We start from the raw sequence: 16,509 nt of genomic DNA, 5'->3' as shown, positions 1-16,509 counted from the left end.
CCCTGCCCACCTGGACAAGGTAGTGAGAACTATCATGCCCACAGATGAGCAAGCAGCAAACCAGTCCCAGCCTGCCCTCCCAGACATAATCAAATAAAATGAAAAAAGCAGGATGAAGCAAACCTACAATCAATAAACAAAGAAAATAATTCCTGACTGTCTCAGAGACAGCAGACAATATCAAAACATGAAAAAACAGGACAAGATGGCTCCAGTAAGTGAACACAATAAAACACAAGATGACCTTCCATTAGAAGAAAAGGCGTTGAACCTGATTTAAAAAAAAAGAGAGAGAAAAAAACAAACCATTGCCATCGAGTTGATTCTGACTCATAACAATCCTACAAGGACAGAGTAGAACTGCCCCATAGGGTTTCCAAGGAGCGGCTGGTAGATTCAAACAGCCAACTTTTTTGGTTAGCAGCCAAACTCTTAACTACTGTGCCACCAGGGCTCCTAACTACCTGATAGGGAATTAATTCAAAAGTCTAATATTCAGGGCTCTCCAACAGATTAGGAAACAGATCAAGGAAAATACAGACAAAACTAAGGAAAAAAATAGTGGAAAATATAGACAATATCTGGGAAAACACAGACAAAGGAATGGAAGAATTCAAGAAAATAATATAAGGACAAAATGTCAAAATAAATAAAATTAGAAATACGAAAACAGCAATTAGAAGTCCAAGATAAACATCATTTCAGAAATGGACAATGCAGTAGAAGGTTTTAGGAGCAAATTCAAAACAATGTAAGACAGCATTTGAAAAATTGAAGACAAATCCATGGATATTGCTTTGTTAGAGGAAAAATCAGAGAATAGAATGAAGAAAAGTGCATAAAACATCAAGAGCAAAAATGTATGTATGATTGGAGTTCCAGGACAGGGAGAGAAAACGGAAAACACAGAGAGGATCATTAAAGATTTGCTGACGGAAAACTTCCCTAATGTCATGAAAGATGAAAAGCTGACCACCGAAGAAGCTCAACAAACTCCATATAAAATAGACCCCAAAAGAAAGTTACCAAGGCATACCATAATCACACTCGCCAAAACCAAAGAAATCCTGAGAGCGGCTCAAGAAAAACAAAAAGTCATATACAAAGGGGAAACAATAAGACTAAGCTCTGATCATGTGGCAGAAACAATGCAGGCAGGAAGGCAATGGGATGACATATATAAACCTTGAAACAAATAAATGCCAACCAAGAATAATGTATCCTGCAAAACTCTCACTCAAATATAATGGCGAAAGTAGGACATTTCTAGATAAAAAGAAATTAAGTGAATACATAAAAACCAAACCAAACTTACAAGAATTATTAAAGGAAGTCTTTTGACTAGAGAACCAACAACATCAGACAACGGCCTGTGTCTGAGGACACAGGAGAGCACCAACCAGATATCATCCTAGGTAATGAACTCTCAAGGATAAAACAAAACAGAAAGATTTACTACAGGGAACCAAAGGCATCAATACGTAAATGACAACAACATCAGAACAATAAAAGGGAATAAAGGATGTAGGTATAGAACTTTCAAACATAGAATAAGTCAAGATGATATCAAGTAATAAAAGACTCGTTCAGACTTAGGAAGATGGGGTAAATTTCAAGGCAACCACAAAGAAAGTTAACAAATCTACTTATCAAAAAAAAAAAAAAAAAGTCTCAGTAAACACAAAATCTAAAAAAAAAAAAAGAAATTCCACAAACAAAAGGAACTCAGCACAGGAGAGTAGGAGGAACAAAGAAAACATCAACATCACACACACAAAAAAGCACTACAAAATGACAGTAATAAATTGACACCTTTCAATAATCACAGTGAACGTAAATGGCTTAAATACACTGTGATGATTAAGAATGTGTGTCAACTTTGTTGGCATTGATTCTCAGTGTTTGGCAGTTATATAATGTTGTGATCACTTCCCTGTTGAAATTTGATACATGATCACCCCCATGATGAAACCTGCTGAGTGGTACCGGCTGGGGTGAGGCCTATGGTGGCTCACCGCCCCCTCTGTCTTCATCTCTCTGCCCTCCTTCACCTACTTCCTTCCTGCTCGCCTTGCTGGGGCTTTTGCTTGTTCCAGATCCTGCAGCTTGCTCTCATTCACCTGGCCTCCAGTTCTTGGGACTTGGGCTGGCGGCTTGCTGGTGGTCTTGCCTGCCGATCTTCGTTCGTTGATCTTCATGGCCTGCAATAGCAATGCTCTCTGGCCTGCTGATCTTAGGTTCACCAGCCCCTGCAGCTAAGTGAATCAGGAGAAGCCACCTTCCTCTGTCATGGACTTGGGACATACAGCCTCTAGGGGCCACATGAACCATTTCGTTGTGTGTGCATAAACATATATACACACACACACATATATACATATGTATGTATATATACATACACATATATATGTATGGAAACCCTGGTGGCATAGTGGTTAAGTGCTACAGCTGCTAACCAAAGGGTCGGCAGTTCGAACCTGCCAGGCACTCCTTGGAAACTCTATGGGGCAGTTCTACTCTGTCCTATAGGGTCGCTATGAGTCGGAATCGACTTGACGGCACTGGGTTTGGTTTTTGGTTTTTATATATATGTATATATACACATATGTACACACACATATGTGTAAATATATACACACATATATATACATATGTGTGTGTGTGTGTGTGTATATATATATATATGTTTTGCTTCTCTGGAGAACCCAGCCTAAGACATTTGGTACCGAGAGTGGTTCTAGAGAAACAAAATTATAAGGATGAATTTTCTAAATTGGTTCTCATGTCTGGTTAGTCTTAAAGATGTTGATGACTCTGCTTCCAGTAGTAGAGAGCGCACTGGTTATCGATAGCATGACGTGGCAATTCCAATATACAAAATATCACCACTAATAGATCAGGCGTTAGTGAAAGGTGAGGATCTGGGTGATAGCATGGATGATACCTTTCTACAATATTGTCATAAGGAGAAGTATAGGAAGGCTGGTTGGTTCGTCCTACTTTCGCTAACAAATTGGTGAAAGAAAGAGATGAGCTCAGGGATTCAGAGTCAAAGCTCAAGCACCGCATAAATGACCTCAAAATTTCCACTTGTGCCTTGAAAGAAAGCTTTTTTTCTTGTAGTAACAAAGCTAATATTGCCGAAAACCAAACCCAGAGTCTTGTTGTAAGAGTGGCCGAATTACAACGCCAACTCAATTTCCAGTCTTGAGGTGTCTGAAGTTAAAGTGAGGGCATTGAATGGGAAGAATTGGGATCCTGACCTCGGATGGGGACATATGGGCAGATAATCAGGAAGCTGGAGACACTGAGCCCCTAAATTCCATTGACTCACTCCTGCCAACAGAACCATTAGCCCCTCCACTCCCATCTAATGAGATTAATCCAGCTACATCTAAAGTGCCTTCATCTGAGTTATTGCCTGGGACATCATCTGAGGCAGATGCTTTACAAGATAATGCTGAATGTTCTTAAAACAATTCCACACTACGCATTCTGGCTTCTAGACCTATCACTAGACTTAAGTCACAGTGAGTCCCAAAAGTTGAAGTACAAGGTGTAACCCAGGAGGAGGTATGCTATACTCTGAAAAAATTGCTTGACTTTTCTATTATGTACAAGCCGAAATCTGGGGATTATATGTGGTAATGTCTATTAAGTGTGTAGGATAATGGGAGCAAGGGACATAAAGATGGATCAGTCTGAGTTTATTGATATGAGCTCACTAAGCACAGCTTCTTCATTAAATGTTTTAGCTTGAGAAGTTAGGAAAGGATCTAATAGTTCATTTGGTTGGGTTGCTGAAGCATGGATTGTGTGATGGCCTACACTAAATCAAGTTGAAGTACCAGACCTGCCTTGGTATATTGTAGAAGAAGGTATCCAAAGGTTTAGGGAAATTGGCATGCCAGAGTGAATTTATCAGGCTAGACCCACAGATCCACACATGGAGTGCCCAGAGGACACACCTTTTACCGTAACTGTGAACAACGAATTTGTGAATGGACCCCAGCATCCTTGAAGACTGCCATGATTGCTATTTTATGTAAGTCAGATTTGACAGTGGAAACTGCCGTAACTGAATTAAGATACCTAACTACAATGGGGCAGACTGGAGACCATGTGGGTAGGGGCCAAGTGGTGGTACTCAATCAACAAAGACAAGGTGGGCGTGGCTACTATAATAGACAGCAGAGTCAAAGCAGTAATCAGAATAGTCTGACTCATATGTATTTATGGCATTGGCTACTTAGTCATGGTGTCCCTAGGAGTGAAACCGATAGGAAATCTACTAAATATTTATTTGATCTGTACAAGTGCATGAATTCTAGGTCATGTGAGCAGCAGTCTAACTTGAGTCGCCAGAATGGAGGCATGCCCCCTCAGTCAATTCCCAGACTCGAGCAAGTTTACAGATCCTTTGATTGAATGGGAGGCCAGGTACCCTAGAGGAAGGACTCCAAAAGACTACCAAAAATTTATACTGTTAATCTCATTCTCAGCCTTTCCCAAAGTGATCTGCAGCCTTTTATGAGAGTAACTGTTCATTTGGGAAAAGGAAATAGTCAGAATTTTCAGGGATTACTGGATACTGCCTCTGAACTGACACTAATTTCAGGAGACCCAAAACATCACTGCAGCCCAACACTCAGAGTGGGAGCATATGGAGGTCAGGTTATTAATGGAGTCTTAGCTCACATGTTTCTCACAGTGGGTCCAGTGGGTCTCCAGTCCCATCCTGTAGTGATTTCCCCAGTTCCAGATTGCATAATTGGAATAGGTATACTCCGCATCTGGCAGAACCCCCACATTGGATCCCTGACAAATGGAGTAAGGGTATTATGGTAGGAAAAGCCAAGTGGAAGCCATTAGAACTGCCCCTGTCTAGGAAAATAGTAAACCCAAAGGGATTGGAGAGATTACTGCCACCATCAAGGACTTGAAGGATGCAGGAGTGGTGATTTCCAACACATGCCCATTCAACTTGCCTATTTAGCCTGTCCATAGAACAGACTGATCTTGGAGAATGACAGTGGATTATGGAAAACTTAACCAGGTGGTGACTCCAATTCCAGCTGCTGTTCCAGATACAGTCTCATTGTTTGAGCAAATTAATACATTTCCTGTACCTGCATACCTCCTGGTATGCAACTATTGAGCTGGCTAATGCCTTTTTCTTCATACCTGTTTTGAAGGACCATCAGAAGCAGTTTGCCTTTAGCTGGCAAGGCCAGCAATACACCTTTAGTTGCCTACCTCAGTACTACTACATCAGCTCTCCAGCCCTGTGTCATAATTTAGTCTGCAGGGAACTTGATTGGGTCTCCCTTCCACAAGACGTCACACTGGTCCATTACATTGATGACATTATGCTGATTGGACCCAGTAAGGAAGAAGTGCCAATGACTCTGGACTTGCTGGTAAAACATTTGCATGCTAAAACCCAAAACCAAACCCGTTGCCATCAAGATGATTCCAACTCATAGTGGCCCTGTAGGACAGGGTAGAACTGCCCCACAGAGTTTCCAAGGAGTGCCTGGTGGATTCAAACTGCCAACCTTTTGGTTAGCAGTCGTAGCACTTAACCACTACACCACCAGGGTTTCCACTGCATGCTAGAGGGTGGGAAATTAATCGCACAAAAATTCAGGTACCTTTCACCTCAGTGAAATTTCTAGGGGTCCAGTGCTGTGGGGCATGTCAAGATATTCCTTCTAAAGTGAGAAAAAGTTATTTCATCTGGCTCCTCCCACAATGAAAAAGGAGGAACCAACCCTAGTGGGCCTCTTTGGAATGTATTCCTCATTTGGGTGTGCTGCTCTGGCCTATTTATCAAGTGGCTTGAAAAGCTGCTAGTTTTGAGTGGGGCCCAGAAAAAGAGAAGGTTTTGCAACAGGTTCAGGCTGCTGTGCAAGCCACTTTGCCACGTGGGCCATATAATCTGGCTGATTCAATGGTGCTTAAAGTGTCAGTGGCAGACAGAGATGCTGTTTAGAGCCTTTGGCAGGCCCCTGTTGGTGAATCACAGCACAGCCCTTAGGATTTTGGAGCAAAGCCCTGCCGTCTTCTGCAGATAATTACTCTGCTTTTGAGAAAAAGCTTTTGGCTTGTTACTGGGCCTTAGTAGAGACTGCACACTTGACCATGGGACACCAAGTCACCATGCAGCCTGAGCTGCCCATCATGAACTGGGTGTTGTCTGACCCACAGAGTCATAAAGCCAGATGTGCACAACAGCACTCCATAATTAAATGGAAATGGTATATACAAGATTGGGCTCAAGCAGGATCAGAAGGCACAAGTAAGTTTCATGAGGAAGTGGCCCAAATGCCCATGGTCTCCATAATTGTCATGTTACCTTTCCTCTCCCAGTCTGTGCCTATGGCCTCATGGGAAAATCCTTATGATCAGTTGACTGAGGAAGAGAAAACTCATGCCTGGTTTTACAGATGGTTCTGCACAATATGCAGGCATCACTCTAAAGGGGACAGTGGCAGCACTGCAGTCCCTTTATGAGACCTCTCTGAATGACAGTGGTGAGGGGGTATCTTTACAAGGGGCAGAACTTTGAGCAGTGCACCTGCTTGTTCACTTTGCTTGGTAGGAGAAATGGCCAAATGTGCAATTATATACTGATTCATGGACTGTGGCCTGTGGTCTGGCTGGATGTTCAGGGTCTTGGAAGGAACATGATTGGAAAATTAGTGACAAGGTGGTATGGGGAAAAGGTATGTTGATAGACCTCTCTGAATGGGCCAAAGAAGTGAAAATATTTGTGTCTCATGTGAATGCTCACCAAAGTGTGACCTCAGCAGAGGAGGATTTTAACAATCAAGTGAATAGGATGACACATTCTGTGGAAACCACTTATCCTCTTTCCCCAGCTACTTCTGTCATTGCTCAATGGGCTTATGAATAAAGTGCCATGGTGGCAGGGATGGAGGTTATGCATGGGCTCAGCAACATGGACTTCCACTCACCAAGGCTGACTTGACTACAGCCACTGTTGAATGCCCAATCTGCCAGCAGTAGAGATCGACACTGAATCTCCATATGGCACCATCCCTCGAGGTGATCAGCCAGCAGCCTGGTGGCAAGTTGATTACATTGAACCACTTCAATTTGGAAAGGGCAGCATTTCATTCTTACTGGCATAGAAACTTACTCTGGATATGGATTTGCCTTCCCTGCATGCAGTGCTTCTGCCAAAGGTACCACCCATGGAGTCACAGAATGTTTTATCCACTGTCACGGTATCCCACACAGCACTGCCTCACTTCACAGGAAATGAAGTGCAACAGCGGACCCATGATTATGGAATTCACTGGTCTTACCATGTTTCCCATCATCTTGAAGCAGCTGGCTTTTTAAAGCAAAGGAATGGTCTCCTGAAGACACAATTACAGCATCAGCTAGATGGCAATACCTTGCAGGGTTGGGGCAATGTTCTCTAGGAGGTTGTATATGCTCTAAACCAGTGTCCAAAATATGGTGCTGTATCTCCCATAGCCAGGATTTTAGGTCCAGGAGTCAAGGTGTGGAAATGGGAGTGACATCACTCACTATTACCCTAGTGACTCACTGGCAAGGTTTTTGCTTCCTGTCTCTGTGGCCTTATGCTTTGCAGGTCTAGAGGTCTTAGTTCCAAAGGAAGGAATGCCCCTACCTGGACACCTGTCACTGTCTTCATTGACCTGAAAGCTAAGATTGCCACCTGGCCACTTTGGGCTCCTTATGCCTCTGTATCAAAATGCAAAGAAGGGAGTTACCATACTGGCTGGTATGTTTGATCCTGATTACCAAGAGGAAATAAGATTGATATTATATAATGGAAGTAAAAAAGAGTATGTCTGGAATACAGGAGACCCCTTAGTGCGTCTCTTAGTACTACCATGCCCCGTGATTAAAGTCAATGGAAACTACGGCAACCCAATTTCGGCATGACTCAAAGCGTTTAGGAATGAAGGTTTGATTCACCCCCATCAGGGAAAGAACCACAACCAGCTGAGGTGCTTGCTGAGGGCAAAGGAAATATGGAATGGTTGGTGAAAGAAGGTAGTTCTAAATACGAGTTATATCCACATGACCAGTTGCAGAAACAAGAACTGTAACTGTTATGAGTACTTCTACTTCGTATGTTTGCATCAAATATTTTTGTTTCCTTGGGGTTTTTCACTTATAAAATATAAGATGTGAACAGGGCTAGTGTGTTTTCAGTTGTGTGTGCGTGAGTTGTATCACATTAGGTGCAAGTATGCCTTTGTAATTGTCTTTATTCAGAGATTATGTATGGTTTGGGGAGATGGGTACAGGAGCAAAGTTGACGAAATGTGGACTATGATGGTTAAGGTTGTGTGTCAACTTGACTGGGCCATGATTCTCAGTGTTTTGGCAGTTGTATAATGTTGTGGTCACTTCCCTGTTGAAACTTGATATGTGATCACCCCCATGATGGGATCTGCTGAGTGGTACTGGTGGGGGCGGGGCCTGTGGTGGTTCACTGCTCCCTCGGCCTTCATCTCTCTGCCCTCCTCTGCGTACTTCCTTCCTTCTTGCTTTGCTGGGGCATTTGCTTGTCCCAGATGCTGCAGTTTGCTCCAGTTTGTCTGGCCTGTGGTTCTTGGGACTTGGATTGGCGGTTTGCTGGTGGTCTTGCCTGCTGATTTTCACATTCCTTGATCTTCATGGCCTGCAATGGCACTGCTCTCCAGACTTCTGATTTTGGGTTCGTCAACCCCTGCAGCTACATGAATCAGGAGAATTCTCTTTCCTACATCACAGACTTGGAATATACAGCCTCTGGGGGCTGTGTGAGCCATTTCCTTGATATAAGTCTCTTTTTATATACGTATATATACATTTTGGTAGTTTTGCTTCTCTGAAGAACACAGCCTAAAACATATACCCATAAATATACAGAGTGAAAGCAGGGATAAAAATAAACATGTCCCATCAATATGCTGTCTACAGGAGACAAACCTTAGAGACATAAATATATGAAAAATCAAAGGATGGAAAAATTATATCAAGCAAACAACAACCAAAAAAGTGTAGAAGTGGTAAAACTAATCTCAGACAAAGTAGACTTGAAGGCAAATCCAACATAAAAGGACAAAGAAGAGCATCATATAATGATTAAAGTGTCAATCCACCATGAGGATATAACCATAATAAATATCTATGCACCCAATGACGGGGCTTCAAAATACATAAAACAAGCTGACAGCACTGAAAAGAGAAATTGACAGTTCCACAATAAATACTAGGAAACTTTACATCTAGAAAGAAACTCAGTAAAGATATAGAAGAGCTAAAGGTCACAATCAACCAACTTGACCTCATACCTTACCTCATCTGACCCAGTGCTTTGGAGTCAATTAGCAACCTATGGGACAGAGTAGAACTGCCCCATAGAGTTTCCAAGGAGCGGCTGGTGGATCTGGACTGCTGACCTTTTGGTTAGCAGCCGTAACTCGCTGTAGCTCTTAACCACTGCACCACCAGGGCTCCACTTGACCTCATAGACATATATAAAACACTCCACACAACAGCAACAAAGTATACTTTCCTTTCCAAAGCACATGGAATGTTCTCCAGAATAGACCATATCTTAGACCACAAAGCAAGCCTCAGCAAAATCCAAAACATTGAGATAATACAAACCATCTTCTCTTATCACAACACCATAAAAGTAGAAATTAATAACAGGAAGAGCAAGGGAAAAAAAAAGAACACAGAAACTGAATAATACCTTGCTTCAATACCACTGGGTAATAGAAGAAATCAAAGAGTGAATCAAAAATTCTACAATCAAATGAAACTGAAAACACATAATACCAAAATCTTTGTTGTTGTTGTTGTTGTTAGGTGCTATTGAGTCAGTTCCAACTCAAAGCAACCCTGTGTTCATCAGAGAGAAATACTGCCTGTTCCCGCACCAAGCTCACAATCGTTGCTACACTTGAGCCCATTGTTGCAGCTACTGTGTCGATCCATCTCGTCTTCCTCTTCTTTGCTATCCACTTTACCAAGCATGTTGTCCTTCTGCAGGGACTGGTCGCTCTCCTGATGACATGTCCGAACTATGTGAGATGACGTCTCACTCTCCTCACTTGTATGGAGCATTCTGGCCGAACACCTACCCAGACAGACGGGTTCGCCCTGTTGCAGTCCGTGGTGTATTCCATACTCTGCCAGCACAATTCAAAGGCGTCAGTTCTTCTGTCCTCCGTATTCATCGTCCAGCTTTTAGATGCATATGAGGTTACCGAAAACACCATGGCTTGGGTCAGCCTCACCTTAGTCCTCAGAGTGACATTTTTGCTTTTTAACATTTTAAAGAGGTCTTTGCCAGAAGATTTGCCCAATGCCCTCCATCATTTGAGTTCTTGACTGCTGCTTCCATGGGTGTTGATTGTGGATCCAAATGAAATAAAATCCTTGACAACTTCAATATTTTCTGTGTTTATCATCATGTTGCTTATTGGTCGAGTTGTGAGGATTTTTGTTTGCTTTATCTTGAGGTATAATACCCACTCAGGGCTGTGGTCTTTGATCTTCTTCAGTAAGTACTTCAAGCCCTCTTCATTTTAAGCAAGCAAGGTTGTGTCATCTGCATATTGGTAATGAGTCGTCCTCCAATCCTGATGCCATGTGCTTCTTCATATATTCCAGCTTCTCAATGGTTTGCTCAGCATACAGACTGAATAAGTAAGATGAAAGAATACAATCCTGACACACACCTTTCCTGATTTTAAATCTCCCCTTGTTCTATTCGAATGACTGCCTCTTGGTTTGTGTACAGGTTCCTCAAGAGCACAATTAAGTGTTCTGAAATTCCCATTCTTTGCAACGTTATCCATAATGTGTTTTGATCCACACAGTCAAATGCCTTTGCATAGTAAATAAAACACAGTAAACACCTTTCTGGTATTCTCTGCTTTCAGCCAAGAATCATTTGACATCAGCAATGATATATATCCTTCCTCTTCTGAATTAGGCTTGAATATCTGGGATTGTTTCACCCTTACTAAGGTCACATCTCTGATCCAATGTAAAGGGAGTTTCTCTGGGGCGTGGCCTGAAACACCTTTTATCTTACAAGAGATAAAAGGAAAGGGAAGTGAGTAGAGAGTTGGGCACCTCATATCTCTAAGAAAACAGTACCAGGACCAGAGCATGTCCTTTGGACTTGGGGTCCCTGTGCGGAGAAGCTCCTTGTCTGGGGGAAGATTGATGACCAGGCCGACAGAGAGGGAAAGCCTTCCCCTGGAGCTGATGCCCTGAATTTGGACTTGTAGCTTAGTTTACTGTGAAGAAATAAATTTCTCTTTGTTAAAACCATCCACTTTTGGTATTTCTGTCATAGCAGCACTGAATGACTAAGACAGTCCAGTTGGAGCAATTCCAGACAACCAATGCAGAGTAGCTTGGGAGATGTTCTCAGCACTGCAAGCCCCAGTATCTCTTTAAATGAGGCACCAGGCAAAAGATAATGTGAAGAAGATGATCATTTTAGTTCTGGACTTTATCAGCATTCCTTACAAACAAGGAATGAATGTCTGGGAACTGCTAGCTGACGGAGGCTGCCCTTGTGAAACACTATTGCTGTGTAGTCCAGGCCTTCAAGGACTCGCCTTTTCTAAGCACCTCAGAAACCATTTGCAGGTGTGAAAATTTCATCTTTAGTTCCAAACCTTCCACTGCCCTCTCCAATAGGGCATTGTTTTGAGAAATATTTTCAGATTTTTTTTTAATCTCTCCTTAGTTTGTCATTTTTATATCTCATTTGAAAGTACTTTTTTTTTATTTTTATTGAGCTTCAAGTGAACGTTTACAAATCAAGTCAGTCTGTCACATATAAGTTTATATACACCTTACTCCATACTCCCACTTTCTCTCCCCTTAATGAGTCAGCCCTTCCAGTCTCTCCTTTCGTGACAATTTTGCCAGCTTCCAACCCTCTCTACCCTCCCATTCCCCTCCAGACAGGAGATGCCAACACAGTCTCAAGTGTCCACCTGATACAAATAGCTCACTCTTCATCAGCATCTCTCTCCCACCCACTGTCCAGTCCCTTCCATGTCTGATGAGTTGTCTTCGGGAATGGTTCCTGTCCTGTGCCAACAGAAGATTTGGGGACCATGACCACTGGAATTCCTCTAGTCTCAGTCAGACCATTAAGTATGGTCTTTTTGTGAGAATTTGGGGTCTGCATCCCACTGATCTCCTGCTCCCTCAGGGGTTCTCTGTTGTGCTCCCTGTCAGGGCAGTCATCGGTTGTGGCCGGGCACCATCTAGTTCTTCTGGTCTCAGGATGATGTAAGTCTCTGGTTGATGTGGCCCTTTCTGTCTCTTGGGCTCATAGTTATCGTGTGACCTTGGTATTCTTCATTCTCCTTTGATCCAGGTGGGTTGAGACCAATTGATGCATCTTGGATGGCTGCTTGTTAGCATTTAAGACCCCAGATGCCACACTTCAAAGTGGGATGCAGAATGTTTTCATAATAGAATTATTTTGCCAATTGACTTAGAAGTCCCCTTAAACCATGGTCCCCAAACCCCTACCCTTGCTCCGCTGACCTTTGAAGTATTCAGTTTATCCCAGAAACTTCTTTGCTTTTGGTCCAGTCCAGTTGAGCTGACCTTCCCTGTATTGAGTATTGTCCTTCCCTTCACCTAAAGTAGTTCTTATCTACTAACTAATCAGTAAAAAAAAACCCTCTCCCTCCCTCCCACCCTCCCCCCTCTCGTAACCACAAAATTATGTGTTCTTCTCAGTTTGTACTATTTCTCAAGATCTTATAATAGTGGTCTTATACAATATTTGTCCTTTTGCCTCTGACTAATTTCGCTCAGCATAATGCCTTCCAAGTTCCTCCATGTTATGAAATGTTTCACAGATTCATCACTGTTCTTTACTGATGCGTAGTATTCCATTGTGTGAATATACCACAATTTATTTACCCATTCATCCGTTGATGGACACCTTGGTTGCTTCCAGCTTTTTGCTATTGTAAACAGAGCTGCAATAAACATGGGTGTGCATATATCTGTTTGTGTGAAGGCTCTTATTTCTCTAGGGTATATTCCGAGGAGTGGGATTTCTGGGTTGTATGGTAGTTCTATTTCTAACTGTTTAAGATAACGCCAGATAGATTTCCAAAGTGGTTGTATCATTTGACATTCCCACCAGCAGTGTATAAGAGTTCCAATCTCTCCACAGCCTCTCCAACATTTATTATTTTGTGTTTTTTGGATTAATGCCAGCCTTGTTGGAGTGAGATGGAATCTCATCGTAGTTTTAATTTGCATTTCTCTAATGGCTAATGATCGAGAGCATTTTCTCATGTATCTGTTAGCTGCCTGAATATCTTCTTTAGTGAAGTGCGTGTTCATATCCTTTGCCCACTTCTTGACTGGGTTGTCTTTTTGTGGTTGAGTTTTGACAGAATCATATAGATTTTAGAGATCAGGCGCTGGTCGGAGATGTCATAGCTGAAAATTCTTTCCCAGTCTGTAGGTGGTCTTTTGACTCTTTTGGTGAAGTCTTTAGATGAGCATAGGTGTTTGATTTTTAGGTGAAAGTGTGTTTTAAGGCCACTTTCTTTTACTTTATATTATAGAGTTTCACCCTGTAAGGAGTTCTATCTAAAAGTCTTTAAGTAGACACCTTTATGAAAAATCTGGGGACACAGACTGCAAACTCTAGTATGCCCAGCCATGTTGTAGTGCTGAGGACAGTGAAGGATTGCCAGGCACTTCAGATGTTTATTGTTCTCATTTAATTTGCTTCCATAGTTTAGTTTCAGTTGACCAGAACTTTGCTGTGAGGAGACAAGGCACAGATCAGCTCCTAGGAGGTGCAACAGTTCATTGCTTCCCCAGTCCCCTGCGCCTGCCCAGGTTTGATGTCCTTGGGCTCAGACAGACACGGGATTCTGTCAGCCTGACCTTGCATCTGAACTGCCACTAATGCCTTTCCCCCTCCCACAGAAGAAATCAGTCGTTCCCAAAGCTGTGAGAATCTTCTGTCAGAAGATGAATGGAAGGTGTATGTGTTGACGGGATATACAGGGACTCAAGCCAATGTCACACTCTGGGTATATGGAGATGAAGGAGCCACTGGACCAATAAGTCTCAGTAAGGAAAACCAAGATCAGCTTTTCCTGCCAAGACAGGAGGATGAGTTTCAGGTAAAAAAAAAATAGCAGTAATGTTATTCTTCTAGTAATTTAAAGGTATTTCTATAATATAGAAGGAAAACTAGTGACACAGTGGTTAAGAACTACAGCTCCTAACCAAAAAGGTCAGCAGTTCTAATCCACCAGGGCCTCATTTGGACAGTTCTACTCTGTCCGATAGAGTCTTTGTGAGTCTGAATCGATTCAACTGCAATGGGTTTGGTTTTTTGGCTTTATAATATAGAAGATTGTGTTTATGTGTGAGAGAGTGTGTGTATGTGTGTGTGTTGTGTGATGTGTGCCTTATGTAAAATAAATCTCTGGTCTGTTAGAATTCCCATAAATTATCTTAATGCTGATTATAATCAGCAAAGGAAATACTTCTTTCTCATGTATCTTATATAAGTGAGGAAAGTTATAGAAGTAATGTGCTTTCTTTAAAGATACTTTGTTTTAGGCTATTGGTTTGAAACTGGCTCCCCAAGCCATCAGCCTAATCTCAAATCATATCCAGATTATATGCCATCTAAAGATTTTGCTGGTGATGAAAACCCTTCTTTTGTATATTCACATACACCTGTAGATGTATGGGTGTCAAATTATTTTCTTGGCATCTTGGTAGGCTGTGTTTGAAGCTCTGCCCATGCTCCTCTAATGCCTCCCTCCTTTACTTCTTGGTGTGAGGGAGCTCTGGGCTGCTTTATTGTGAGTACTGCTTGTTGCCTCTCCTGGTTCCTCAGGGCTTTGGCTGAATTTCAGTTAGGACAATTACACTTCACTCCACTAATTCCACCCAAACCCCCTCAGTGTGACAGCTGTGTGGTTCTGTGGTGCACTGTTAAACAGCAGAGGTTCTCCCTGGAGAGTGTTGACATCCTTCTGCATCATAGGATACAGAATAGGGAATAGCTGAGGCCAGCTTGAATCACCAGAAAGCCATGCCAATGTTTTGGGCTGTGGCACCTTGTGATCACTAATACCCAAATAGTTTTACATCTTTAGACCTGAGACTGTCAGACCTCCTTTGCAATCATTAAATTAAGTGGCACTGGAGAAAAGCAGTTACCTGTACTCATGAGGGAGCACGTTGGTTGAATGCACATGCAGGCATAGCTTATGCAACGTATGTGTTTCCAAAGATTGTTTGAAAATCATTATTTAGAACTCAGAATGGATTCCCATCAATGGCATTATATCTTATGATTAGATCCCCAGTCTACCCTAAAAAGTCACTTTTACCCTTAATCTACCTTGTGGTATATGTATTTATATGCTACTAAATCTATCCATGTTTTTCTGGAAAAATTTACCCAGGGTTCAGTCTTGGAATTCGTGGTATATAGATTCTCAATCTTGATTGCATGTTGGAATTACCTGTGGAGCTTAAGAAAACACTGGTCCCACCTCCAGAGATTCTGGTTTAATTCATGTGGAGTACATCCTGGGCACTCAGGTTTTTGGAAACTCCCCAAGTGATTCTAAAGTGTAGTCAAGGTTAAGAATCACAGCTACAGGATTGGACAGCAAATTAGGTAAAATGGATTAGAGTCCTGGATTTCCATGTATTAGATCTGTGACCTTAATTTCTCCAGGGCAACATTATCTTTACATGTAGAATGGAGGCAATAATATCCTGCTCTTTCTAAATTCCAGGGTGATCTGATGACAAAAAGAGAAAAGATATGTGTGTGTGTGTGTATATATACATATATATATACACATACACTCACACACGCATATATTATTGATTTATAGGAAATGTAGTAAATTGGTTAAAACTAAGGGGCTTGGAGCCTTGAAGAACAGGTTCAAATCCAGATTTACCACTTGCTAGTTCTCTAAATTGAACAAGCCACTTATCCTCACTAATCTTGTTTTCTCCTCAGTAAAAAGAAGGTAATAACACATGTCAGAACTCAGTCCTGTTCACTCTGGTCTCTGGAAATAACAGGCAAACAGGCATAAAACCACAGACACATAATAACTCAGCTTTTCAGTTATCACGTTATTATTTTTCACTTGAAATGTGTAGAAAGAGGAAGTTTGCATTCTTGGGACAACAAAAGGATATCTAAAGGCCGGCTAAGGTTTCATACTGCATACTGTGGACTGTTTCCCAATTCCTCTGGTGCGAAGAGCAAGCCTCTGGGTTCTGCACTCGGACCAGCTATGGGAATAAGAAAGTGATGGGAGGTTGGCTATGGGGGAGTTCTTTTCCTTTCTGTCAGTGCTAGCATAGTCCCTCTTTACCCTTTACACTTTACAGGGGAAAGGGGATTACTGCCAAAAAAAAAAAAAAAAAAAAAAAGGATTTCTAAGCATGGAA

The 16,509-nt window shown here is 42.0% G+C and overlaps 1 protein-coding gene across 1 annotated transcript in view; it reads left to right on the top strand.

Annotated features, from left to right (window-relative positions):
• The window catches only part of LOC126062684 (uncharacterized), a 247,882-nt gene that overhangs the window by 155,287 nt on the left and 76,086 nt on the right, over positions 1 to 16,509 (top strand). The window contains exon 11 of the mRNA XM_049860442.1: positions 13,996 to 14,195. Within this exon, the coding sequence (XP_049716399.1) occupies positions 13,996 to 14,195 (200 nt within the window). The remainder of the gene's footprint in view (positions 1 to 13,995; positions 14,196 to 16,509) is intronic.

Source organism: Elephas maximus, chromosome 19 (assembly GCF_024166365.1).
Source record: "Elephas maximus indicus isolate mEleMax1 chromosome 19, mEleMax1 primary haplotype, whole genome shotgun sequence".
NCBI lineage: Eukaryota > Metazoa > Chordata > Mammalia > Proboscidea > Elephantidae > Elephas > Elephas maximus.
Note: the sequence above shows the minus strand (reverse complement) of the source record. Positions and strands in the feature narration are given on the sequence as shown.